The 25,540-nt window shown below is 52.9% G+C and overlaps 1 protein-coding gene across 3 annotated transcripts in view; it reads left to right on the top strand.

Annotated features, from left to right (window-relative positions):
* The window catches only part of TESC (tescalcin), a 42,442-nt gene that overhangs the window by 12,358 nt on the left and 4,544 nt on the right, over window positions 1-25,540 (top strand). For all 3 annotated transcript variants that reach the window (XM_073223493.1, XM_073223492.1, XM_073223494.1), the window contains exons 2-6: window positions 5,734-5,803; window positions 18,400-18,480; window positions 22,829-22,968; window positions 24,046-24,107; window positions 24,206-24,313. In XM_073223493.1, coding sequence (XP_073079594.1) covers window positions 5,734-5,803; window positions 18,400-18,480; window positions 22,829-22,968; window positions 24,046-24,107; window positions 24,206-24,313 — 461 coding nt within the window. The remainder of the gene's footprint in view (window positions 1-5,733; window positions 5,804-18,399; window positions 18,481-22,828; window positions 22,969-24,045; window positions 24,108-24,205; window positions 24,314-25,540) is intronic.

The following is a 25,540-nucleotide window of genomic DNA, read 5'->3' as shown; positions in this document are numbered from 1 at the left end:
CTCATTGCTCCCATCCTAGCCTAGCAACCACAAATCTACTTTCTGTGTCTGTCCATTTGCCTCTTCTGGACATTTCATATAAATGCACTCATATATTATGTGGCCTTTTGCATCTGGTTTCTTTCACTTAGCGTCATGCTTTTGAGGCTCATCATGTTGCAGCCTGTGTCAGCACTTCATTCCCTTTTATAGCGAAATGATATTCCATTGTATGGATAGACTGCATTTCGTTTATTCCATTCATCTGTTGATGGATGTTTCCGCCTCTTAGGTATTGTGAATACTGCTGCTATGAACCTTCATTTACTGGTTTTTGTTTATACTTATCTTGGGTATGTACTTAGGAGTAGCATTTCCGGATTGTATGGTAAATCTGTATTTACTTTATTAAGGAGCCTCCCAGGTTCTACAGCCGCTGCACCATTTTACATTCTCACCAGCATTGTAGGAAGGTTCCAGCTTTTCCACATCCTCAACCAATACTTACTATTTTCTGTTATATTTTTCATTCTAGCCATCAAGGTTGAATTTTTTAAAATTTAAATAAGATCATACAAGTAATCCCTGTTAGTTGAAGGAAAAGAACAGATGAGCAAAAATTAGTGGTCAGGGGAAGGCAGGAGAGATGTGTCCTATAACTCTACCGTCTGGAAACAACTTACCATTTTGTAAACCCTTTCTGATTTTTTCCTGTGCACACACATGTATATCAGTATGAACTTTCATATGTGAGATCTTACAGCATGTAATGTAATTTTTCCATGTAATGATAGGCTAAGAACATTTTTCTATGTTCTAAATAGTTTTAAAATATTTTTTAAGTCTGCAAGTATTCCGTCTTTGAGGTGCCCCAGAATTTATTGAACCTTAGCATTTTCCCCAATTTTTTACTGTTCTAAACAGGCAACAATGATTACTCTTATCTGTTTATCTTCCTTAGAAGTCATTTCTATGGGTCACATTGCTGGTTCAAAGTGCATATCCCAGCACTGTCCAGTAGAGACATAATGCAAGATGGAAAAATCTAAATTTTCTAGGAGCTGTATTTATAATGTGATTCTAAAATCTCTGGTTGCCACATAAAAGAAAAAACAGGTGAGATTAATATTAATAATTTACTTAACCCATTATATCTAAAATATATAATCAATATAATCAATTTTATAATCAATGTAAAAATTACTGAGACTGATTCTTTTTGTGTGTGTGCTGAGTCTTTGGAAGCTGGTGTATGTTTTATCTCAGCTTGAACTCACTGCCTTTCAATGACTTAGTAGCCTCATGTGGCTGGTGGCTGCCTATTAGGCAGCGCAGGCATATATGTTTTCTTGTTTAAGCTTTTGATACAATCACCTCTCACTCCTTCCCCTCCAGGATGTGTTGATTAAACTCCCATCGGCCTTGTGGAAGGGTGTGCATTTCCCCTAGGTGGAAATCTAAAACCAAAGGTAAGGACATCCAGATGCCAGGCACAGAAGCAGTGTCTCTGTCCTTCATCCCCATGGCAACTGTGAGCTCAGAGGGGCCTGGAGAAAGGGCTGGTTGAGGAGCAGGGAAACTGGAAAAGCTTCCATGCTGGGAACCCTCAAGGGGAACAGCAGACAGGGCTGTGCATGGTCCTGGGCGTGTGATGTGGGCACAGGTGTACCAGGCCTGCAGAACAGGCCCTCTGGGGGTTGAAGCTGAGGGTGTGCGGGTGTTCTGTAAGTCAGTTGATGTGGCCCAGGAGCCTTACCTAAGCTGAGCAAGCCTCTGGGGCTTTGGGGACCAAAAAGAGGGGATCAAAGGTAGAAGGTTGTCTTCCTAATCCCTCTGCTGTCAGGCAGGACAGAAGGGTGTGCACACACGTGAATGTGCAGGAAAGAAGGGTGTGCACACATGTGAATGTGCACTGTATGTATGTGCACCTTGGATGCCATTAGCTGGGAAGTGTAGAGAAACCTGGTCGATGATGATTTCTCGTTTATACACCTCTTCCTGTCTGTGTGGCCTTGGGCAAGTCTGAGTCCTCCCATCTCTAAAATGGGGTAAAAGCATACCTACTTGATAGGATCAGTGAGAGGGTGATGTGAGCCAAGGCTTAAGAAATGCTCAATATTGACTATTGTGATGGTTGTGCTTATGCATGTAATTTATTTTTTAATGGCTTTATTAAGAGAGAACTCACTATCATTTCACCTATTTAAAGTGTACTCAGTAATTTTCAGTATAATCAGAGTTGTGCAACCATCACCACGATCTAATTTAAGGACATTTTCATCCCCTCTAAAAGAAACTTAGTACTTCTCAGCAGTGACTCCCCATTCTCCTCCCCCGGCTTCTGGCAACCACTGGCTACTTTCCAGTTTTGCTGGATATGAGCATTTCATATAAACAGAATCTTCCACTGCTGCTGGCCTTTCAACTTAGCCTCAGGTTTTTAAGGGTACTCATCTTTAATGGGGGTTGTGTAGGAGCCCGTTTGTGATTTCTCTTCATGATTTCTCAGCAGATCAGTGCTTTTTTCTTAATCTGAGGGTGACAGCTGGACTGCCTGTAATCACCCAAAGGAAGGCAATGTGGGGTGTCAGTAAAAATAAAAAAGAACATAAATCAAAGCCACACATGTTCTATCGGACAAATTGAGTCTAGGGCCTCTGTTTGCTCTTCTGCAAAATGGGAATCGTGCGTCCGTCACAGAGTCATGGGAAGGATTAAACAAGAACACGTGTTCCTGGGACATGGTGCTCAGCCAACGAATGAGTCATCCAGTGACTGTAATTTTGAGATCCCTCGGCTGTCCCACATGGGACCATATTGTGTGCTTAAAATATTCATTACCTGACGAATGTATATTATATATATTAGAGAAAATTTGAAAAATATAGATGAATCACAGCAAAACAAAGTCTTTAATCCCAATATTGAGAGACAATTGTTATTATTATTTCGGGGAAAATAAGCCTGGATTTTCTTTCATTATTTATATACATTTGTATATATTTATTATTTTCCCCAGTATGAGGTCATGCTGTGTTTATTGCAAGCTGTTTTTAGACAACATTATACGGAATGTATTTTCATCTCACATACCCATCTGTCACTTCTAAAGGCAGCATACTTTTCTTAATTGGCTGAATGTTCCATACAGTGTTTGACCAACCTGCTTTTGGTGGGTATTGAAATTGAGTCCAATTTTCAAGCTATCATAAAGAATGCAAAGGTGAACACATATATGTATTCATCTTTTTGTACTTATCAGCTTTATTTTTTCAGGATAAATTTCTACCAGGTAGAATTACTGAATACTTCAAGTAACCCCCCCTTTTTTTATGGTATCACATACAGAAGCGTGAATTGCTCATAAGCATAGTTCCATGAGCATGCTGAGAGCACATCTGTAGCACCTGGACCTGGACCAAGTGATTCCCAGTACCCAGAAGACCCCTCAGGCCCATTCAAATCACTGTTCCTGCCTCAAGGGCAGCCGCTATCCTGCTTTCTTTTCTTTTTTAAAATGAAGACTTTATTATTATTGTTATTGTTATTAGAGCAGTTTTAGGTTCACAGTGAAATTCAGGGGAAATTACGAAGAGTTCCCCTGTGCCCTCCACCCCCACACAGGCACAGCCTCCCCACTATCAATGTCCCCCACCAGAGGGGAGCATTTGTTATAATCTATGAACCTACAGTAACACGGCATTATTACCCACAGTCCATGGCTTACACTGGGACTCACTCTTGGTGGTGTGCATTTTATGAATCTGGATGAATGTATAATGACACGTGTCCATCATTACAGGATCATACAGAATAGTTTTCCTACCCTAAAAATCCTCTGTGCTGGCCTTTTCCTCCTCCCTAACCCCTGGCAGCCATAGATCCTTTTACTCTCCATGGTTTTGCCTTTTCTAGACTGTCATGTAGTTGGAATCATGTCCCTTTTCTATCCTGATGTCTAACACTGTAGATGAGTCTTGCCTGTTTTTGAACGTTATTTAAATGGAATCATGAAGTATTTGCTCTTTCGTGTCTGACTTCTTTTGCGTGTTATGTTTTTGAAGCTCACCCAAGCCAAGCCACTGCACCGACTGTCGGCTCTTTCCATTGCTGGATACTATTCCATTGTTTGAATATACCACACACTTTAATACTTTGGTTCGGCCATTGCTGGGCATTTGAGTGGTTTCCAATTTGGGACAATTCAGATCTTACTGCTGTGAACATCCATCTACACATCTGATGAGCACACATACGCATTTTTGTTGGGTTGTGAGTAGGAGTGGAACTGCCAGATATCCTTGCTGACGTATGTGTGATACAAATGGCCGTATCTTCTCCCAGTCATTACCCAACCTTTCTGTCGGTTTTTATATCTGTAATATGGGGCTATAACCCCCTCCAGGATTCATGAGGAAGAGATGAGCTAATGGATGTATGGATATGTGGCCCTGGTACACAGCGAACCCTCAGTCGGGTCGGCACTTCAGTTTTCTCTAGCCAACTTTATGGCTTCTCGGGAGGCTTGAGAATTCTCAGCCGCAGACTCTTGAAGAGATCACAGCTTGAAGCTGAGGGGCAGTGGAGGGGGTAGTGGTGGAAGGAGCAGAAGGAGATGACCAGTCAGTCCAAGAAATTAGCTTCCTCTGGAACAGGAGAAGAAAAGGTTCTTAAGGGATGGGAATGTGGGATTATCGTGGTGGCTGATCGCCGCCAGCCCACTTGCTGATTTGGAAAGGTTTGTCTGAACTGTACACAGTCCCCAGGAACCAGACCTAAAGGCCTTGAACACCAGGATATTCTGGGCAAATGGGCGGTATTGTGTTAAGGGCAGGCTTTGGAGTTGGGTGGCCTTGGAACTGAATTCCCAGCTCTACCACTCACCAGTTGTGTGATTGTAAACACTCTGAGCTGCAGTTTTCAAATTATAAAACAGGAAAGAGTATCTCCTCACAGGTTTGTGTTGAGGATGGAGAAGATGCACATAAGTGTCTCATACTCTGCGTTTCAAAAAAATAACCACTCACATGTGAGTGGAACCCTTACAAAAGCTGGAATCCACAAGGTCCACTCTTAGCTGTGGCAGACACTGGGCCCACCATCAAAAACTGGTGATGAAAGGAAACTCTCCTGTACTTCGGTGTCCCAAAACTGTTGGGAGAGGCTACATACGGTGTCCACGGCAGTGCTCATCCAGGTTCCCGATCTTTTGCCTTCCCTTGCCTCGCTGCACCAGTCTCCTTACCCTTCTCACTGCAGGTGCCCCAGATCACTTCCTGCCCCCGCCTGAATCACTTTGCCCCACCCCTCCTCTCTCTCTGCATACGTGATGAAGGAAAACCCCATTTCCCAGCTAGGCAAGCACGCATCTTCAGGAGTAGGGGAGGAAGGCAGACAAGCAGATATGATCTCTTTAGTGGGCTGGGGAAGGGGAATGTGACCTAGGTCACCTTTGTCCTCTCCCAGGAGCTGCTGTTAGTAGTAATCATTGTATTATTGCTTGGTGGGGGCGGGGGGCGTCTTAACTAACCACCCCGGAACTGCACTTCCAGGAAGAGTGGGGACCCCCTCGTGTGCCTCTTCATCTGGTGCATGCTTTCTTTCGCCCTGGTGGGAGGCAGCATAAGAATGAATGGACCTGGGAGGATGGGGATGAGGCCGGCGAATATCATCAGCCTCCATCTGGCAGCTCCAAGTCCAGTGGTCAGTGATGTCCTCTCTGTCTCTCTTTTTCTCCCCCGCCTCCCTTCTCAGTCTCATCAGACCAGATCGAGCAGCTGCACCGCAGGTTTAAGCAGCTGAGTGGAGACCAGCCCACCATTCGGTAAGATCTGCTGCTGCGTTTGGGTGTTGGGCGGGTCCGTGGCCCTTGGGGATTTTCTCTTTCCATTTCTTTCTTTCTCTGAGTGCTGAGTGACTGGAAAAAGCCCCTGGGTTGCCCCACTTTCGGAGGTCAACTTGTAATTTTCATTCTTGTCCCTTCTAGACAAGTTGTTCTTGCTAGGAGCGTGAGCGCCCCATCTGTTTCTGTCCAGATCAGGAAATTATGACTAGAGTGAAGACAGGGCCAGGGATGAGGGGCCAGTCAGCCTGGCCTACTGTACCCTGACCTCCTCAAATGGGACAGGCCCCTGGCCTCTGTGCTTGGAGTCCCAGACACGTACTGTGCACCTGTTGAATGCCAGGACTGTGGCCAGTGCTGGACGTCCAAGGATGCATCAGCTGTAGTGCAGCCTGCATCAGGGACTGAGCCGTTCTCGTGAGGCCCCGTGCCTTGAGTATGCTCCCTCTGGGCTGTTAGTTCCAGTCTCAGGCAAGGTGGTGCGTGGCAGCCTTAGACTTTTGTCAAGGAAAGTCACCATCCTACATTGCGCTTCTAATATTAATTTTTAGAGCTGTATAGGTTCCTTTTTTATGAGTAAAAATGCCTTAAATTGTGTTCCTTAGCTTCAAGTTGAACTACGGCAGTTTCCAACATAAAATGTACAGTACTCTATCTACCACGAACTTTCTAACAGATGTAGTTTCCTAAAATAAACATTCAGGGTCTCAAGGTTATAGTCTTGGAACTTTAAAACAAACTTTTTATAGTTCAGGAAAACTTCCTTCTTCTTAGTAAACAGACTTGGATTTCACCAGAGTTTTATGGGAACTGACAAATATCCAGTTTCTCTTGTCTGTGTAAACAAAGGCATGGTGCTGGCCCAATGCGTTGCATTCTCAAAGCAGCCATTTCCAGAGCTCAAATTCTGGTGGCCTCAATTTGTATTCAAGGCGTATTTAAACACAATCAAAATTTACACCTTTTAACTACACGTCTTACCTGCTAATCCCAGCGAAGGAGAAAGCAGAGCCCAGAAAAGTCACCGGGCTTCTCATTGGCTCTGGTGGGGGAACTGTCACGTGCCCAGGTCTGAGCTAATCACTGTGGCCAGGGCGTGGAAATGCAAATTGTCATTTCCCAGAACCGTGGGGACCTGGGGCTGGGTCTTCCCCGGACGACTGTGTGGAAGCACAGTGGCTTCCCAGGGAAAGGTGGGCCCCCTGGGGCCGTGGGCTGAGGGTGGGTGCAGGGTGGGAACACCTCAGCAGGGCATCTTGACGTCTAACGGGAGGTGACACCTGTGCACGCTGCATATGGGAACTTGGGCGTGTCAAGGGCATGTGCTCTGTGTCAGCTGCTCAGTACTGCGCTGGTGGACGGGGCTCACAGTGGGGGATGTGGGAAGGTGGGGCTCCCTTTCTCAAGGTAGTTTTCCAGAGAGCTGTGCCCCCTGCCTTGTAACAAGCTACCTGGGGCTTCTTGTTGTTATGGGTCTGGGGTCCATGGGACTTGGCTGGGGAGAGGCTTTCAGTCCAAATTCAACATGTGTTTCATTTTCAGACTTGAGGGAAGCAGAGGCAAAAGTCAGACTTGGGAACCAGTTGTATTTGTCTTCCATGTCCCTGGCTGGGTGACTGGGTCAGCTGCTCTGCTTCTCTGAGCTTGTCGCGTCACCTGTAAAGTGGGCATGGTCACGAGGGTTTGATGGGAGCACTGGAGGTGAGTGGGTGCCTGCAGAATGACTCTGCTCTGAGCTGGGTTCTTGGTGTCTGGCCCGAGGGACTGCCATCATCCCGCCCGTCTGTCGGGTGGTTCTGGAGATGCCGGAGCAGGGGCCGTCTAACCCTGGGGGTGGGGGCTGGGGGGGCACCGGTGCTCTGTGAGGAGGCAGCAACTGCGGTACCGTGGGAGGCCCCGCACACTTTGAGGCTCTGGCATCTGAGCTCTGCATTGCCCAGCTGCCCCTCGTGGGCCTTTGCAAAGGATGAGTTGAAACGGGGTACTCTCTATCAGTTCCTTCCAGCCTGAGTGTGCGTGCACATCACCGGAGAAAATTGCTTTAAAAAAACACGCAGATTTGACTTAAGATGGTGGGGTGGGCGGGGCTGCCCAAGACTGCATTTCTAACAAGCTGCAGTGTGCAGGTAGCAAGGCCCTGGGGCAGACAGCACAGCACCTGGAGCATAAGTGCTCAGCAAGCCCTGTTTCGTTTCAGTCCCCCAACGGGCTGAGCCCCACCGGGCTCTCCCATCACCCGGCCTCAGACGTCAGTCAGACGGTTCAGTCTGTCCCACTCTCCTCAAGGCCAGCCTCCCCCCTTTTCCTCATGTCTCTCTCCAGCTAAATCCAACACATCTGCCAGGTCTTTGCAGAAACAGAGCTTCCTCAGGAAGGTCTGCCTTGGTGCACCCGCCTGGCAGACTCTCCAGGCTGCTTGACGTCTTCTCTGTGGCAGTCACAGATTTGTCCTCACAGGAGGTGACAAACATCTGTTTCTGCCTCCCACCAAGATGGTGGGCGTGAATGTGCACGAGTCACCTATCTTGTTAAAACACAGGTTTTAATGGGTGGGACTGGCTCAGGCCCGAGACTGCATTTCTGACAAGCCTGGGCGGTCCTGGTCAGGTCGGCCTCCCTAGCACAGAGGGCAGGCCCCAGGAGGCCCTCAGGCTTGAATGGACGGGGGCTGCACCCCCGCGGGCCCTGAGGGGCTGTGTGCGGGCTTCTGCTTCCCACTCTTCATGGGCTGGGCCAGGGCTCGGGAATATGAACTGCTGGCTCTGCCTGCCCACCCGGGACCCTGTTCACCCTTCTCCTGCCCACACACCCACTCCAGGACCACCGCACACCTCGCCCTGTCCTCACTGCCCTCATAGAAGCCCGGAGAGTCTGCGCAGACCCAGTGAGCAGCCTCTGCTCCCCAGGCCTTGGGGCTCCCTGCTGCCCTCAAGTCATGTCCATGCTTTGTGCCTGGGGTCCACCAAGGCCTTCAGATGCTGGTTGCTGCTTTGCTGAGGTCTCGTGTAGACACCACCTCCTCCGAGATGCCCCTCCCATGCATCCCCTGAGCCTCCTTGTGGGGATCCCCACTTCCAACATCCACCGCTGGGAATTTTAACTGCCTTCCCACCGCCTCCCCTGACGGACTGCTGGCCCCTTGCGGGGCAGGAGCTGGGTCTGTTTTTTCTGCCCTGGCCCTAGTGCTGAGTCGGGCTTGTAACATAATAGGTGCTTTGGGAGCAGTTGGTTGAATGGATGTAGTGAGAAACAGGTGTAACTAGGAAAATTCATTATAACCCTGAAGCGAGGTATAGGTGAGACCCACTGTTAACGGTACTTCCCACAAAGGTGGTAAAAGAATTTCTGGTAAAAGAATTTCTCTGGGGCCTGGCACATAGGAACTATTCACAAATATAAGCTATTAATATTTGAGCATGTTTTAAGTGCTGCTTAGCAGGGGCATGTTACTACAGTCCTATAAGCCCCACAAGAAGTGGTAGGAACGCCTGTTCTCCCTATTTTACAGATAGGACAGTAAGGCTCAGAGAGGCCTTGTACCTGGCCTCAGGTCATACAGCTCATTAATGGAGGAGCTGGGGTTTGAACCCAGAGCCCTCTAAGGCAGCTGTGGGCATTGCCTTGACTCGCCACGCAACCTCTGAGGACCACAGGCCCCCTGTTCTGTCCGAGGACCCTCTGCCCTTACCCTCCTTGGGTGAGGGTGAGTAATTCCCGTCACTGCAGCCTCTGCTCCTGCATCTCTCAGTTTCTCCTGGGGGGTTAGTGTCAGCTGCAAACGGTGACAGCCCAGCCGGAAGGAGGTGACAGACCACAGCATCTTATGCAAACAGGCCTGCAGGCCAGGCTTCTTCTCGGAAAGGCTTTGCCTCATCCTAATCTGCCTTCCAGGGCCTGGAGAAGGGCCACTGGGCAGCTGTTTGTGTCTTCCCGGCTTTCCTGCCTATCCTCCTGGGGCAGAAGGGATGAGTGGCCCTGGGCTGCGGTCTGGTGCCCAGCTCTGTCCCCACTCTGCCAAGGGTTTCCTGAGTGACCCCCACCTGGGCCTACAGTCTCTGATGTTCAGGCACGTCCAGGGGACCATCCAGGAGGCCCTGGGCTTGGCTTTCCAAGCAGGGAAAGGAGCTTCATTTCTCTAGTGTCAGGATTTGTGAAAGGCATTGACTGGGGTCCCCCAAGTGAGACCCTCCATAAGGGGTGTGAGCTGCGGCCCCATTGGCCTCACCCCACCCCCACTATCAGAGAGCAAAGGTGCCCCAGAACTTATTATTCCAAGGAGGGCTTTTGAGTATCTCAAGTGCAAAAGGTGCCTTAAAAGTGACTGCAGGCTTTATACATAGACTGATAAGATGTGTAAATTGCATTTAAAAGCGGAGTCTGTGACTTTGAAAAATTGGTTATAGCTTAAAAAAGATCCCAAGGTAAAAACTGCCAAAATCAATTTTAATTTTCACTTACCATTTCCCACCCATTTTTGGCTGGTCCTTTCTCTCTGCAAACCATCTAAGGACATTCAGCGGCGGGCTTACCTTGAGGCCTTCAAAGCAGATATGTGAGGGCCCCTGTCTGTATGGGTTCCTTTTGAGGCCCAGCCCCTGGCTTTTTTAAGTCCATAATTCTGCATTCTTTTTCTTTAGGAGGGTCCCCCAGATTTTTATTTCAGGACTCCCAAAGCCTGAATCCTCCTGGACCACAAAGCACTGAGTTCTGAGGCTTCTTGGTGAAATGCTTGAATAGGAAATGGTCTTCTGGATGCATTTATTGAGTTCCTGCTATGCAGAGACTTCTGTCCTAGCAGGGAAGACTCTCCATAAGTAAACCCATTAAAAGATACTAATTTGAGATGGTGAGAAAAATGCAATAATGGCTTCTTGCATTTTTTCTTCCTCTGTTTCAGACACTTTACTGGTGGATGTCTTTTTACTTCCTCATCGCACCCTGGCAGGCTCACCAACACCCAGAAATAGTCGCGGTGGCAAACTTCAAGTGTGGTGATGCAGGCCAGTGGCGGCCTGATCAGACACAGCCACATCACAGAAGTAGTTTTTGGTTCACCAAGCCATCGGATGCAAATGCTTCCTAGGAGAAATGCAATTGCAGACATACGCAGGGAAGAAAAGGGGCGTGGTGTTCATTGTTGGACGCCCCCAAAATGCAGAGCAGCATTCTGACAGGTCAGATTCTGATGGTGCTGGGACACCAGCAGAAGCTGTCACCCTCAGTCCCGTCAGGCATCCCCCAGCCCTTACCATTCCATTGTCACGGCAGAGGTTGGCTCAGGGTCATGTGCATGAATGGGGGCCCCAGCTGCCACAAGCCGAGTGCTAAGGATGCTCACTTGCATGGTCTCAGGGACCCTCCGAAGGTCACACCATTATCCCATTTTATGAATTAAGAGATGGAGGCCAAAGAGGTTAAAGGTCACACAGCAGGGCTGGCTGATGGAGGAGCCCAAGCCCCAAACCACTGTGATCACATTGCTTTTCTCCGAATTGTTACTTTTTAACCCAGTTACTTTGCCTTAAGCTGTCAAATAGCTAAATTTGATTTTTTTTTTTTTAAGTCCTCATGCCAGTGAAGACTTGAGGCCCTGCCTAGATGGCCAGCCAGGTTGTTTCACTGTCAGTGTTTAATTTATTTCAAGAGTTAGGGAGTTTTCCCGAAGTAGCCTCAGCTAGGATGATGCATGGTTCTCCGAAAAGACAAACTCACAGTCGCTTGTAAAACTGCCCAGGAAGCAGCGGGTGGGAACCACAGGCTCTCACCTCTGCTCAAGTGGGACCGTGAGGGCAGGTGGGGGAAGGAGAATGAGCAAGGAGTCAGTTTGGAGTCAAAGCAGCTTTCTAAACGGTCTTTATTAGTAGGTCCTCCCGTGTGCAATCTTTGCAAAGGTTCCTTTCCTTAAGAAAGCCAGCATTGACAGCCTTCCCTGGTTCTAGAGGTCAAGGTGCCGTGGTGAACGAGAAGAAAGGCTGCCTCTGCCTCTGGGGTGCTTCTGCTCTGGGCTATGTGTGTGACAGTGACAGACAGCATGCCAGGGAGGCAGCCATCATAGGAGTAAGTTCATTATGTAATGTGATAAAGGAAACAGGGCAGAGAGTGTGCATCCCTTGGGACCGTGGTGGGAGAGGGACCTTGGGAGAGTGGGCAGCAAAGGTGCCTCTGAGGGTGCCACATGGGGAGAGGGGAGCTCACATTGTCAGCCTGCATGGGGAGAGGGAGCACCGGGGTCAGATCACAGAGGGTCAGCTTGGCTGCAGCAGGCACGCGAGACAAAATCCTTTTCATAGCTTAAAACACCACCTGATGCTGACCTCCCAGTTTGTCCCTTTGGCCAGGACATCTCTGAAATCTACGTGGCAACTGACCATCCACTTGATGTCCAAATGGCATCTCCCGTGATGTATCCCCAAAGCAAGCACCTCATCCTCCTCCCAGATGTCCCTTGTCACCTGGATTATGGTGGCAGCTTCCTCCCTGGACATCCTGCCTCTGTCCTTACTGCCCCTTCCCCCCCATGGTAATGTACGGAGCATTCTATGAAAACAGCATAACAGCATTTCCCTGCTCATAACCTCCCATCTCACCAAGTCAGAGCCACTGAGGCAGCAGTGTGTCTGCACATGTCTGTGCAACGGGCTGCCAACCCTACTCACCTCCTGCCCCATCTGCCTCGCTCACCTCCTGACCTGCCTGCTTTGCTCATTTCCTGACCCGTCTGCCTCCCTCACCTCCTGCCCCGTCTGCCTCACTCACCTCCCGTCCCGTCTGGCCCTTGCTCCTTCTGCACCTGTCACATGAACGTTCTTGCTTTTTCTGCCTCAGAGCTCTAACACATGCTGTTCTTTCTACAATGCTTTCCCCCAGAGTGGGGTTTTTCTTGGCACTTGGGGCTTGGGGGTCTCTTGTTGGGGGATGGTGGCTGCCCTGTGCATGTAGGATACTGAGCAGCACCCCTGACCTCTCCCCCTCATGCCACGACTACCCTCCCAGTGTGACCAAGCATTCCCTGGGGATTGAGACTCGCCTCCTTCAGGCCTGTGCTCATGCATCACTTTTGCCAGGAGGCCTTTCCCAACCGCCCCACTGCAACCCAAGCAGGGATTGCCTGCAAAGCACGCATTGCTGCCTGAGATAGTCCATTTTCCAGCTCTGTTTCCCCCACTAGATCCCAGGAGGGATTGAGTCTGTCCCATTAACTGCCGAGGCCAGCACCCACTACAGTGCCTGGCACACAGGAGGTACTTGAAGCCTTGTCACTCCCCCTGTAGTAAGTACAGGACAGGTGTTGGGAGGGCAGCTGGGTCCAGGCATGCAGCAGTGATGGGAGGTGAGACAGTATGTGATGAAGAGGAATGATGTTGGTGTCACAGCCCTAGCTTTTGAAAGAGGCATTTGCCTGGCAGCCAGGGGCCCAGGGCTTTCCCGGCAGAATCCTTTATGCAAAGGCATGTAGACAGGAGAACTGCCTGCAGTGCTGAGGGACTTTCTAGAGCTTCTCAAACAGTAAGCGGAACCCCTGGAGATCATGCTGACATGCACGTTCTGGTCTGGCCATTCTGGGGTCTTTCTTGCAAGCTCCCAGGTGGTGCTGAGGGACGACAGTTTGAGTAGCTGGGTGTGGCCCGGGAAGACACCTGCTGAGAGAGACGTGGCCCTCCACGAACCCCCCATGGGGAGTAAACGTCTCCCTAACGTTGACTGTTCCATGGCCCCGTTTACTGTTCCATGGCCCCAGGTGGGAAATGTCACGTGCTACGCAGTGTGTGCAGGGGGTGCTCAGGCAGAGTCAGGCCGGTGGCCCAGGGACCCAAGGGCCTTCCTCGATGCTGCAGGGACCGGGGAGGCCAAGCTGCGGGCTGAGGTCTGGGGCCTGGCTGCACCCTCAGCTCCGAGGTCACTAAGCTCTGGTGGTGGCTGGAGGCAGCCCCAATCCCAAGACCCACAGAGAGAACTTTGCAGTCGAGCTGAGCCTCAAAGCCGCCGGAAACCAGCCCACACCACGAGGCTGGAGGAAGCGCAGGGCCCTCCCTTGGTGGTTTCTAGTCTGTTTCCTTCCTCTGGGCGCTGGGCGCCTGTCCTGCTCTCTTTTCTGGGGCCTGGATGGGGCCTCTCTGGGGTGGGAGCAGGTGCCTACTGGAGGTTCCTGTCATTCTCTTTCTCTTCAACATGAGAAGGTACAACCAGAGGGAAGTGGTGTGTGTGTAAGGAAGTCCAGGGGGGCAGTTAGAGCCGGAATCGAAGCTCCTCTTCTGTGTGACTGTGGCCTACTCACTTCACCTCTCTGGGCCTCATTTTCTCACTTACTTATAAAATAAGCACCATGAGTGTGTTGGGGGATTTAAACACAGCAGAGTTTGCAAGTGATTCGCACAGCCTGGCACAGTGACAGCTCTCAGGATGTGAGGGGGAAACTTTAAAACCCCAGGGTTCAAGCTCCCTGGAGCCCTCCAAGCAAATCTCCCTGCTGGTCCCTGAGGCAGCCTTGCTGGACCACCGACTGTGGGGTGTCGGCTCTGGCCCGAGAGCAGGGACCTGTCCCCATCCCTGGGCTCGTGGGTTCCCACGGCTGCAGCCTGGGCCAGGACACCCTCACCTGAGCCGGTTCCACCGGCCCTTTGGGCACCTGGGGGCAGGTGGAGAGGAAGAGAAACAGGACCGAAACCAGCATTTATAGGGCATTAAACTGTGGTTAGCCTTTCCCAGGCTCTGGTGTCAAGGCCTTGCTCCACTTGTTGGAAAGAATATGTTGGCACGCGCATCTTCAGGAGGGCCCCCGAGGAGCAGCCAGCCCTGGGGCTCCTGAGCAGCTGCTTCTGTGCAGGGCTTCTGTGTGCTCCCCAAGTCAGTCGGTATCATTCTTAGCATTTTGCCTCAGTGTCCTCATCCTTAAGATGGAGATAAGTTCCTACTTTACAGGATAATAATGTAAAGCTCTCTTAGCAGTACAGGGAAGGTTAGCTGCTGCTATTATTATTATTATTCTATCATCATCATTTTAAAATGAAGATCTCACCATGTGTCAGTACCCTTAGCACCTTACATGTGTTTATATCACTAGCCCCATGGTACTAGCTGATGAGAAATCCGAGGCTCCGAGTTGTGCCGTGGCTCACCTAAGACCATGTGCCGGTTGGGGCAGAGGGTGGACCGGCCGCAGTGCGTGCTGGACTTCGCATCCCCTGTGATATGGGAAGTGCTGGGTCTGCACCCAGTTCACAGATGAGGAAACTGAGGCTTAGAGAGTCAGCAAGGTGCCATGGTGATGGAGAGATGAGGTTGGAGCGCAGGTCTGGCAGGGACCATGGGGATAAGGTGCAGAGGCAGCTGGGCTGCGGTCCTGCCAGGGGCTCTGAGGCAGAGCACCTGGCGCCCCAGCTCGATCCCTAGCATCTGCCTCTTCACCTCCTCTGTGCCGGTGGGAGGGGGGCCCCCTGCTCGCTAACTGCCTTCTTCAGACATGGGCTCTTTGAGGCTGTTCCTGCCTTCGTCCTCTTTCCTCTAGCCCCAGGGTCCCTCTAGCCATTTGTGGGATCTCCTGGTGGCCAGGGGGTTGCTCTCACATGGGGATTGGGCTTCTCTGGCCCCCCTCAGACCCTCAGTTGCCTCCTGAGGAAGTGAGCAGACTCATTTCTACAACTCATTTCTACTCCCTGCCAGCGCCCCCAGATAGAGTCCTTCCAGTAGCCCTGGGAGACAGCTCCTCTAAGAGTTCACCCTGTCCCGGAGCTCGGCACCACAGGGCTGGGCTTTGACGTTCTCCCCGGACCTGCAGGTGAAGCCCTGGGTAACTGAAGGGTCGGGTCGCCTGTGGAAGGGCCGATGGCGTGGCCGGGAGCTCAGGACACTGGACAGGGAGGCAGCTGTGCCTTCCGCTGAGCTGTTCATCCGGTACACCGTGCTGTTCGCAGCCCGTTGTGCCGGGCACCGAAAATACGGGGCTGTGGTGATTAGTGTCCCTGTCCCCGTGCTTTTGGGAGCCTGAAACCTTCCGAGCATGGAGCGCCCACTTTTCCCCCGGTATCTTGCTAAGTGAGCACACAGCCACCCTCTGAGGTTCCCGTTTCTGGAGCAGACTGGCTCAGAGAAGCTAAGTCACTTGTCCCAGGTTGCAGAGCTGAGTTGAACCCAATTCTGATTCCAGAGGCTGTGCCCACTTCACGGTTGAGGAAACTGAGACTGAGGCAGAGTCCGCAGTAGCCAAGACCTCCTGGCCAATGAAAACCAGACCGGGTTTGCGGTCTCACGTGCTAACCAGCCACGTAGCAGCTGGTTGCTTCCTTTCCATTCTCCCAGAACCCCTGTCGGGCTCCACGTGGCCCCTTTGGCTAGACCTGCTCCCTTCTAGGGCCCTGGGCATCTGTTGCCTCCCGTGGTCCCTTCCCACCAGTGCTCGGGTGATGCACGCAGAAGTGATGGGTCACAGTGAGATGGACCTTCAGGGACTGAACACGCCCATGACCCTGCCCTGTGACTGTGATCAAGCGCAGAACATCCTCAGCCACCAAAGCCCCCTCATGCTCCCTCCCAGACCCATGCACGCAGAGACCTGACCTCTGTCCTGACTTGGAGCCACGTAGGTTGCTGTGGGCACTTTTGGATCTCTATAGAAATAGAATCACTGTGCAGTGGTTCTTCGTGGTTTGGTCTTAAAAACTGTTAGGGCAATTTAAAAACAATTTTATTGAGATACAATTCACATTCTGTTCAATTCACCCATTTAAAGCATGCAGTCAATTTTAGAATGTTGTCACCACTTCCAAAAGAAGGCCTGTACTCATCAGCCACCACTCCCTCTTGGCCCAGCCCCCAGAAACCACTGATCTGCCCCTCGGTCTGGCTTCTTTCCCTTAGCTGCGGGTTTGGAGCTCTACATGGTTGCGTGGGTCAGTACTGCATTGCTTTACGTCTGAGTAATATCCCATCGCTAGGCCAGCTCCTGTGAGCGTGCCGCCTCCTCCAGAACTGGGATCTCGGGATCTAAGGTGTTGGCATCCCTGATGCCGGCTCCTGAGTGGCTGCACGCCAAGCTAGGGGCACTGGCAAAGGCGGGAAGTGGCCCAGGCAGGGTAGGGGTGCCAGGTCTGGGCACTGGGGCCACGTGCTGCTTTTCCTCTGGGGGCCTCCCCCATATATAAGGTAAGGGCAGTACAGGAGCCAGCATGTGTTTCCAGAACCTTCCAACTCAAACAGTGCTTAATTCTGTGTGTGTGGCACTTCCTTCTTCCTGGCCCGGGTTTGTTTCTAGGTTTGAGTCCCACATCTGATGACGACCCCCACCCCTGGAAATTCTCACTTTAATGCTAATGACGTTCAGCCTCTCTGGCCTGGGCGAGCCTCTGAAGGCTCCCGGGATTACCTGTGCCCTGGGTCCCTCCCAAGGCCCCTGCTTGTTGATGACCACAGAGCAGAAGAAAAGGGTGCGCAGGGCAGCAGGTTCTGAGAACAAAGGCTGGCCTTATGTGGGACGGCCAGGCAGGTGAGGGACTCTCTGCTGCCGAGCCTCTGATCCCCTGGCCCTGGGGCTTGGCTGCACTTGCGCCTGGTGACGGGGTGTCTGTTTGAGATTCTCCCTCTTGGCCCCAAGCCATGACCCGTTTTTTTTTTTTCTTAAACAGTTTTACTGAAATACAACCCACATGTCCTACAACTCACCCATCCAGATGTACAATTCAGCAGCTCTTAGTATATTTACAGAGCTGTGTGTCCAGTGCCACGGTCGGTTTCACTAGTTCTGGGACATTCTCATCATCCCCGCGAGAGTCTGTGTACCCTTCTCTGCTGCCCCCTTCACTGCCAGCCCCTCGGCCGCTGGCAACCACGGATCTACTTTCTGGCTCTGTGGATTTACTTTGTTATATAAGCGAAACCATACAATATGTGACCCTTTGTGTCGTCTTTCACTTAGAACAGTGTTTCCGAGGTCCACCCATGGTGTGACACGTCTCAGTACTTCTTTTTATGGCTGCATGATATTCCATTGTATGGATAGAGCACAGTTTGTTTACCCAGTTATTATTCGGTAGGCATGGGGGTGTTCCTACTCTGTGGCTCCTATGAATACTGCCAGACCCTCCATGTTCAAGTTTTTATGTGGACGTATATATTTTCCTTTCTCTTGGGTACATACCTAGGAGTGGAGTCTCCAGGTCACATGGTGATTCTACGTTTCACTCTTGGAGGACCTGCCAGACTGTTTCCTCAATCTCCACGCCAGCATCCTGCTGTTCCAGCTCCAGACTGGCCAAAGCAGGGTTTCCCCATCTGGGGTCTGTGGTGGGCCTGAGGTGGTCTCTGACCCCCAGACTAAGGTGCAAATCAGGTGTCCCTGCATTTTTCTGGAGGTGAACATCCAGGTGTTTATCGGATTTGAAAAAGCACTGCTGAGTCACCAGGTCACCCCTGCTCCTGCCGGTCCACAGGCTGGAGGAGGCGGCGGACAAGCAGCAAACTCCAGCCTCTTACCTCTGAGTTTTTCCCGTGGCGCCTGCTGCTCGGGGTAAAAACTAGTCTGGTAAGTGGTGGAACATGCGTCTGACTTGTGCTTTCTTTTCCTGCCCCTTCTTCCTGGAACCCAGCAAGGAGAACTTCAACCATGTCCCTGACCTGGAGCTCAACCCGATCCGATCCAAGATTGTCCGTGCCTTCTTCGACAACAGGTGGGCCCTTGTCCCTGAACCAGCACAATGGCAGGTAACCCTGTCCTTGAGGGAGTTTTTCTTCTGCCCTTGTGAGCTAACAACAGTCTCTAAGCTGATGCAGAGAAGAGGGGCTGTGTTGGGTAGGAGTTAGGAGCACAGGTGTGGGGTCAGACAGTTCTGCATTCCTAGCTGGGTGACTTTGGGCAGGTTACTCAACCTGTGTAGGTCTCTGTAATGGTTAGCTATGGCTGTATAACAAATGACTCCCAAACCGAGCCATTTAAAACAAATCTGTATTATCTCACTGTTCCTGGGGATCAGGAATCTGGGGGTGCAAACTGGCTGGGTCTTTGGGCTCAGGCTCAGCTGGGCCTGTGGTCACCTGCAAGCACACCTCGGCATAGCTTTGCTCCCAGACTCACTCTGTGACCGCTGGCAAGGGTCAGGGACCACTGCTCCACAGGGTTTCACACTGCAGCTGCTGGCTTCCCCCAGAATGAGACATCCAGATGAGAGAGAGGGAGAGAGAGGGGGCATCTGGGATGGGAGCCACCCTGTTTTTGTAACGAATCTCCCAACTGACATCCATCATTTTTGCTGTATTCTCTTCATGAGCCGTGAGTCACTGGGTCACCCCACACTTGGAAAGGGGACTACACAGGGCCTGAATCACTGGGGGCTGCCCTGGAGGCTGCCTTGGTTTGCTCATCTGTACAGTGGGGGTAGTAATAGCATCTGCCAGGGTTGCTGGGAGGGGCACTGAGGTGGTGTGTGTTAAAGAACTCAGTTGGCTAGTGTTATGCTTACCACCTTGGCTCAGAGAAACCGAGGCACAGAGAGGTGGTGCCCTTGGCCAGCATCCCAGCGCTGAAGCTCCGGCCAGAGCTCACACCCCCGGGGGCCCATGGTTGTTGGAATTGAGTCATGTGACTGGATGGGGACTCAGTGTGTCAAGGCTCTGCCCAGAGGTGGGGGTGGAGATGCCCTCCCCAGGGTTCCGGAGCCCATGGGCAGACACCAGGGCCCCAGGCCTGACCTGTATCTGTGGAGATCTCTGAGAAGCAGGGAGGTCTGGCAGAAGGGGGAAGGAAGGGAACAGGCATGTTGCAACCATAAGATGGGTGGGAACTTCCCTGTGGGTTTCACATTGTGCCAGCCGAACTACTCAGCTTAGTTTCTTCCAGGGCTGTGGGGCCCTGAGCAAGATGCTGAGCCTCCCTGAGCCTCGTTTGTTCATGGGATGGGGGGTGGCAGCCCTCGGGCTACCCTAGACAATGCAGAGGCCTTCCTCTAGGGCCTGTGAGGTGAAGTCTGAGAAGAGTGACCAAGAGTTAACCAGGCACAGCAGAGAAGGTGCTCTAGGAGAACAGGGCCACATGTGCAAAGGCCCTGTGGCACACAGCCTGGCGAGTGTGAGGCAGAAGGGAGGCCTGCTGGAGCACAGAGAGGACTGGTGTGGTGGAAGGCGGGGGAGGACAGGGCTGCAATCATGTGGTCCCTAGACTAGTAAGAGGGGTCTTGACTTCAACCTAGGAACAGTAGTGGGGGATACTGATGGGTTTAAGGAGGGGTGTGGAGCAGGAGCCAGGCCTGCATTTGGCAGAGGTCACTTTGGCTGCCAGAGGTTGTAGGGGGCACCTCTCGGAGCTTTGGGGGTTACCCTGGGGACTGGGTGAGCCTCTGAAGGGTGTCAAGCTGGGAACAATAGGTCTGATTTGCATTTTGCAAAGCTCATTCTGGCTGCCTGTGGAGTGTGGGGTTGGAAGATCCTGCTGGGGATGGTGGAGGCGGGACCAGGCTGCCATGTGGCCAGCAGAGGAGAGGAAGGACCCCGGGGAGATGTAGCCTGAAACTGACTGGATGTGGGGTCGTGGGGGGACTTGTGAGTCTGCAGCTAGGGCAGCTCACACTGCACCTGCTTTAGTGATTGCCATCAGACCAGGGTGAGCTGGGAGGCAGTGGGTGGCAAGAGCCTCTCCCAGGGGTCCTGGGGCCTCAGCCTCTGGCAGCTATTTAGGGAAACTGGATGTGGAGAAGGGGAGGCCCGGGGGAGTCGGCAGGCAGCCCAGAAGCCGCCGAGGAGGGCAGGATTAAGGAAACGCCCCCCTGGGCCTGGACCCAGAATAACTCGGGGCTGTGGCTCCCAACCTGTGCATCCTTCACACCCAGCAGGTCCTGAGAGGGAGAGCCGAGGGGCGGAGACGGGACTTTCTTTCCAAGAAGTACCGGCATCAGCCTTGCTTCCTAGGACTCTTGGGGAATAGGACAGTGGGCAGAGAAGCCAGGCTTGGACAGCAGTTTTCCTGCCTCCAAAGATTCTGTTCCTTAAAGCAGGATCATCAGAAAGTTAAAGTGATCATCCAGTTGAAACTATTGCTGTAAATCAGGCATTGCAAAAATAGCGAAAGCCGCCCTCCTCTCCCACCGGGTGGCGGGCTGGGCTGCAGCCTGTTCTGTCCACCAACCCTGGCCTTGGGTGCCCTATTTTGGAAATGGTATGGAGAGCAGGTGGGTCTGGCTCCAGGCGCTGGGTCTGGGTTTCCTTGGCCTCTGCACTCCTGTCTTTAGAGACCCTGATGGCCTGTGTAGACCTCCCGGGGACCACTAGGAGAAGGGTCCTCTCTCCCCCAGACAGGGTCCTGCTGTTCACAGCTTGTGTCTCGACCTTCCCTGAGGACACGTGGCCTGCTTCCCAGGGCCTGTCCCTTGTCTCCGGTGCTAATCTTGATCCTGTCTTGCTGCAGCCTAAACCCCTTGGGACGGATGTGTGAGCCAGCCTCTGAGTGACCGGACCCACCCGGGGGATGTTTTCATGCCCTGTAACTTTGGTCTGTGCCCCTGGCAGTGAGAACTTTGAGATTATTATTGGAAGGAGCAGAGGGAAACTATAAGAGAACATTTCAGGGAGTTGGAAAAATACTTGAAACTAGGGCTTCCTGATTCCGGGCTAACATCTTGCCTCACATCTCAGGTTTGTAGTTTCACAATCCACCTCTATTCCAGGATTCGGATGCACCTCTTTCTGGAAAATCTCGAGTGGGAAATTGGGCATAGAGAGATCTGTAAACTGTGAGGTGTGCACACTTCAGGGACAGTCGGTATTTGAAAGGGAATAAATAGGTGGCCCCTAAAGAGAGAACCACAAACGCATTCCTTTACACTGAGGCGTAGTCGTGATGGCAGGAGAGACCCAAGTACATGGCTGTCGATCTTCCTGGGCCAGCTGGGGAGCTGTCCCTTTGCAAGGACACATGGTGCGGCCAAGGGAACCCTCAGTCTGTCGGCCCGACGGCGGCCTGGCCCAGCAGAAGTCCCTCAGGGATGCGGGCTTGGCAGTAGTGGCTCAGGAGCCTGGGTTTGTGTGGGGTCAGTTTCAAGCTGTTTTCTCGGCAGGACCCACGCTGTGTGGCTTTTCGATGCACCCACACACATTTACAAGGGACCTGCTGAGCGCCAGGCGCTGTGTGGCCCCGAGGCCGACCCAGCCTGAGCCTCGCCTGGAGCCCAAGCAGTCTCTTGCCCCTTCAGAGAAGCCTATCAATTGGGACCACTTGAAACCTCTGATTTTTTTTTTTTAATCTGAATGCTGAGCATTAATAAAGTCTGCACTTGGGTAGTGAACAGAGTCCTCAGGGCTGGCAGTAGCTGCTCACTGGGCTAGAGTTTCAAACAGCTAATAGAGGGCAGGAGTCCGCACTCCCTCTGCAAAAGGCCAGACAGTAAATATTTCAGGCTTTGTGGGCCGTACGCTCTCTGCGGCAACTGCTCAGCCTTCCTCTGTAGCATGAGAAGAGCTGCGGACAGTAACTGAATGGATGGGTGTTGCTGAATGTCAATACTGTTGTTTATGGAGACTGAAATGTGCATGTCATGTGGTTTTTACTTGTCCTGAAATGCCATTATTGTTTTGTTTTCCCCCATTTTTCAACCACTTAAAAATATAAAAACTCTTCTTAGTTCACAGGCTATACAAAAATAGGCAGTAGGTGGGACTTGGCCCCTGGGCTGCAGTTGGCTGACCTCTGGTCCACAGGGTCAGCGAGGTGCACCTCGGTGAGTCACTGGGTCACCAGCTGCCTCAGGTTTCCCACCTCTGTGTACCATGGTGCACCCAGGCAGCCCTCCTTCCCAGCCCTCAGCAACAGCTGCGTGGTCGTGGGACAGGGAACCTTGGGGGGGGGCAGCACAGGCTGGGCTCAACCTCCCGGTGCCCCCAGGAGCAGGCTGTTGGTAAACAGAACCCCAGGTAGGGCAGCTACCACAGGCCAGGTGCGCCCAGAAGGACAGGGTTCTCTGACCTGTGGGCAGTTGAAGGGCAAGACCCAGTTTTTAATTCACTTCTGAGACCCCCTTGTCCCTCCTGCAGGAACTTGCGCAAGGGATCCGGCGGCCTGGCCGACGAGATCAACTTCGAGGACTTCCTGACCATCATGTCCTACTTCCAGCCCATTGACACCACCATGGACGAGGAGCAGGTGCAGCTGTGCCGGAAGGAGAAGCTGAGATGTGCGTGTCCCCAGGCTCCAGGCGGCCTGGCTGGGATCCCTGGGTGGCCTGTGGCACAGCTCCTTCCGCGGGCTTACCCCCGACTCCTGGCCTTCCTCTACCCCATGCGAGGCTCACCAGCAGGAGCATGTCAACACGGGGTTGTGTTTCGCTCTGGACTGTGTGCGTGAGGGCTGCTGGTGGCCTGGCTTCTCATTGCCCCCAGGGCCGGGCCGGGAATGCAGCCATGGAATGGCAGGGACCTGGTGTCCCCTCCGGGGTGGTGGTGGACAAACACCTTAACCTCTGTGAGCCTTGACAGCCCAGCCTGTGAAATGGGTGCACGGCAGCCCAGACTGCACGGGGACCAGGAGAACAAGAGAAAAAGACATTTGCTGCTTTGTACTGTGCCAGGCAGGTGGTGGGCGGGTGAGCAGTGCTGGATAAACGCAGGTGCGGGGGCTTCTCCAGTGAGAGGCTCTCTGAGGCCAACCTGTGCAGGATATGAGAGGGCAGGTCCCCTGCCTGTCAGCTCCTGGCCTCTGTAGGGCTGTGGGATGCTGAGTGATGTCAGCAGGGACCCAAGTGGATGTCAACAAGAGTGGAATAACCAGAGGAGGCCTAATGTCCCTCCTGCCCTTTGGGGGACGGCTCTGAGCCACCTGGGGCTGGGATGTGGTGATGGCGGCCACCCTTGTAGCTCTGTCAGGAACGATATTTTGAAGTAACACTGATTTGACTTGGTGTTGACAGTCCTGTCACGCCATCCGTGCTCACAGGGTGTCCAGCGATCGCTGGCCCTTACCTGGCAGCTGTACCTTCCTGAGCCCCCGCCACACCGTGAGGTAGACAGGTCACACCCATTTCACAGATGGGGAGGCTGAGGCTCAGAAGTTAGGTCACTGCCCAAGGTCATCCTCCAGGAAGGGGTCCGGCTCCACCTTTGCCCTTCACCCCTACAGCTTTGGCATTCAGGTCTCACTGTTGGTGTCTTTTGCTCCTTTGATTCTGAGTGGGTAAGGCTGGGGGAGCAGGAGGGGCCCGGGGCTCCCCCGCCACCTGGCCTGGCTGAGCCCACCTCTCCCCTGCCGCCCCCAGTTCTGTTCCACATGTACGACTCGGACAGCGATGGCCGCATCACCCTGGAAGAATACCGAAATGTAAAGTATGCTCCTCTGCCCGTGGGGCTCCGGCCGCCTCCCCTGTCCCGTTGCTGGTCAAGGACCCAGGGTCACCGTTGTCCCGCCCCGCCCCGCAGGTGGTTGAGGAGCTGCTGTCGGGAAACCCCCACATCGAGAAGGAATCTGCTCGTTCCATCGCCGACGGGGCCATGATGGAGGCGGCCAGCGTCTGTGTGGGGCAGATGGTGAGCTGGGGCTCCCAGGCTCCCCCCGCCCTGTCCCCCACGCCTTGCCCAGCTGTGGTCTGCTTCTGGAAGGCCCCAGAGGCAGATCCCACACCTGTCCTGTGCACCACTCTCACTGGGCCTGGCATCAGAGGCCGTAGACCCCACTGTGTCGATTCCCAGGCTGGCAGGAAGCTCCCAGCTCAGGGCCAGGCAGTGTGCACACCGTGGAAGGAGAAGGCCCCAGCTGGCCCCAGGAGAGATGTGGGAGGCTGAGAGCAGAGCCACAGGAGGGTCATGGGGGAGGAGGGCAGGTGCACCCGGAAGATAAGCACAGGCGTGGACACGTGAGGCTGTCAGGGTCCCGCTGCTGTAGAATGGCTGGTCGTTCTCAGCACTGTGCTGGGCAACCCTGGGATGGCCTCAGGTGAGTTGAGTGGGGCTTCTCACTTGGCGCCCTCCACAGCAGGGTGGGCATTCTCTGTGTGGCGTGTGCTATGCATTGTGCCCACATTGAGCAGCTTTCCTGGCCTCCCCCCAGCAGATGCCCATCACTCCCCACAGGTTGTGACAGCCAAAAATGTCACCAGACGTTGCCAAATGTCCCTGATGTGGGGTGTGGGCAAGACTGTCCCCAGTGAAGAACCATTAATCCGGGGGGCACAGACATAAATGGTCAGTGAAGCGTGTCCAGCACTGTGACTGATAAGCAGTCGCTCCCAGCATGCGGCACTGTTGCCGGGCATGGGGAGCTCCAGGCAGGCCAGGGGCCCCTGCGCTCTACCACAGGCGACCACATGGCATGGGCAGGCACCAGGCCAGGTATGTCACACACGTTTCATCAGTTTTTAGCCTTCCATATATATTACTGGTGGGGAAACCGAGGCTTGGGGACATAAAGAACTTTCTGGAGTCAGGGGCAGCCGTCTGGATGGTGGAAGGTGGGCGTGGGCTCTCTTGAAGGGCTGGTTCCAGCCTGGCCGGGCCCTGACGCCCAGGGATCTAGTGGGCAGACATGACCTCATAGACTCTGAGGGTTCCGGCTGACCTGGCTGAGGCTGTCACCTCTTCCCTCCTGTGTATGTGAAGCAGCCGCAGTGCCAGGTGCCTTCCTGGCTCTGGGTTGGCCCTGGCCTGGGTGGAGGGGTGTTCTCCTGCTGGGACCTACTGTTTGTGTCCCACGCCTGTCATCGAGGGTCATGGGAGGCCTGGGCCTGCCTCTGGGGCGGGGGTCTTTGGTCATTTTAT

This window comes from Manis javanica, chromosome 15 (genome assembly GCF_040802235.1).
Source record: "Manis javanica isolate MJ-LG chromosome 15, MJ_LKY, whole genome shotgun sequence".
Lineage (NCBI taxonomy): Eukaryota > Metazoa > Chordata > Mammalia > Pholidota > Manidae > Manis > Manis javanica.
The sequence above is the reverse complement of the archived record's forward strand: the minus strand, read 5'-3'. Positions and strand labels throughout refer to the sequence as shown.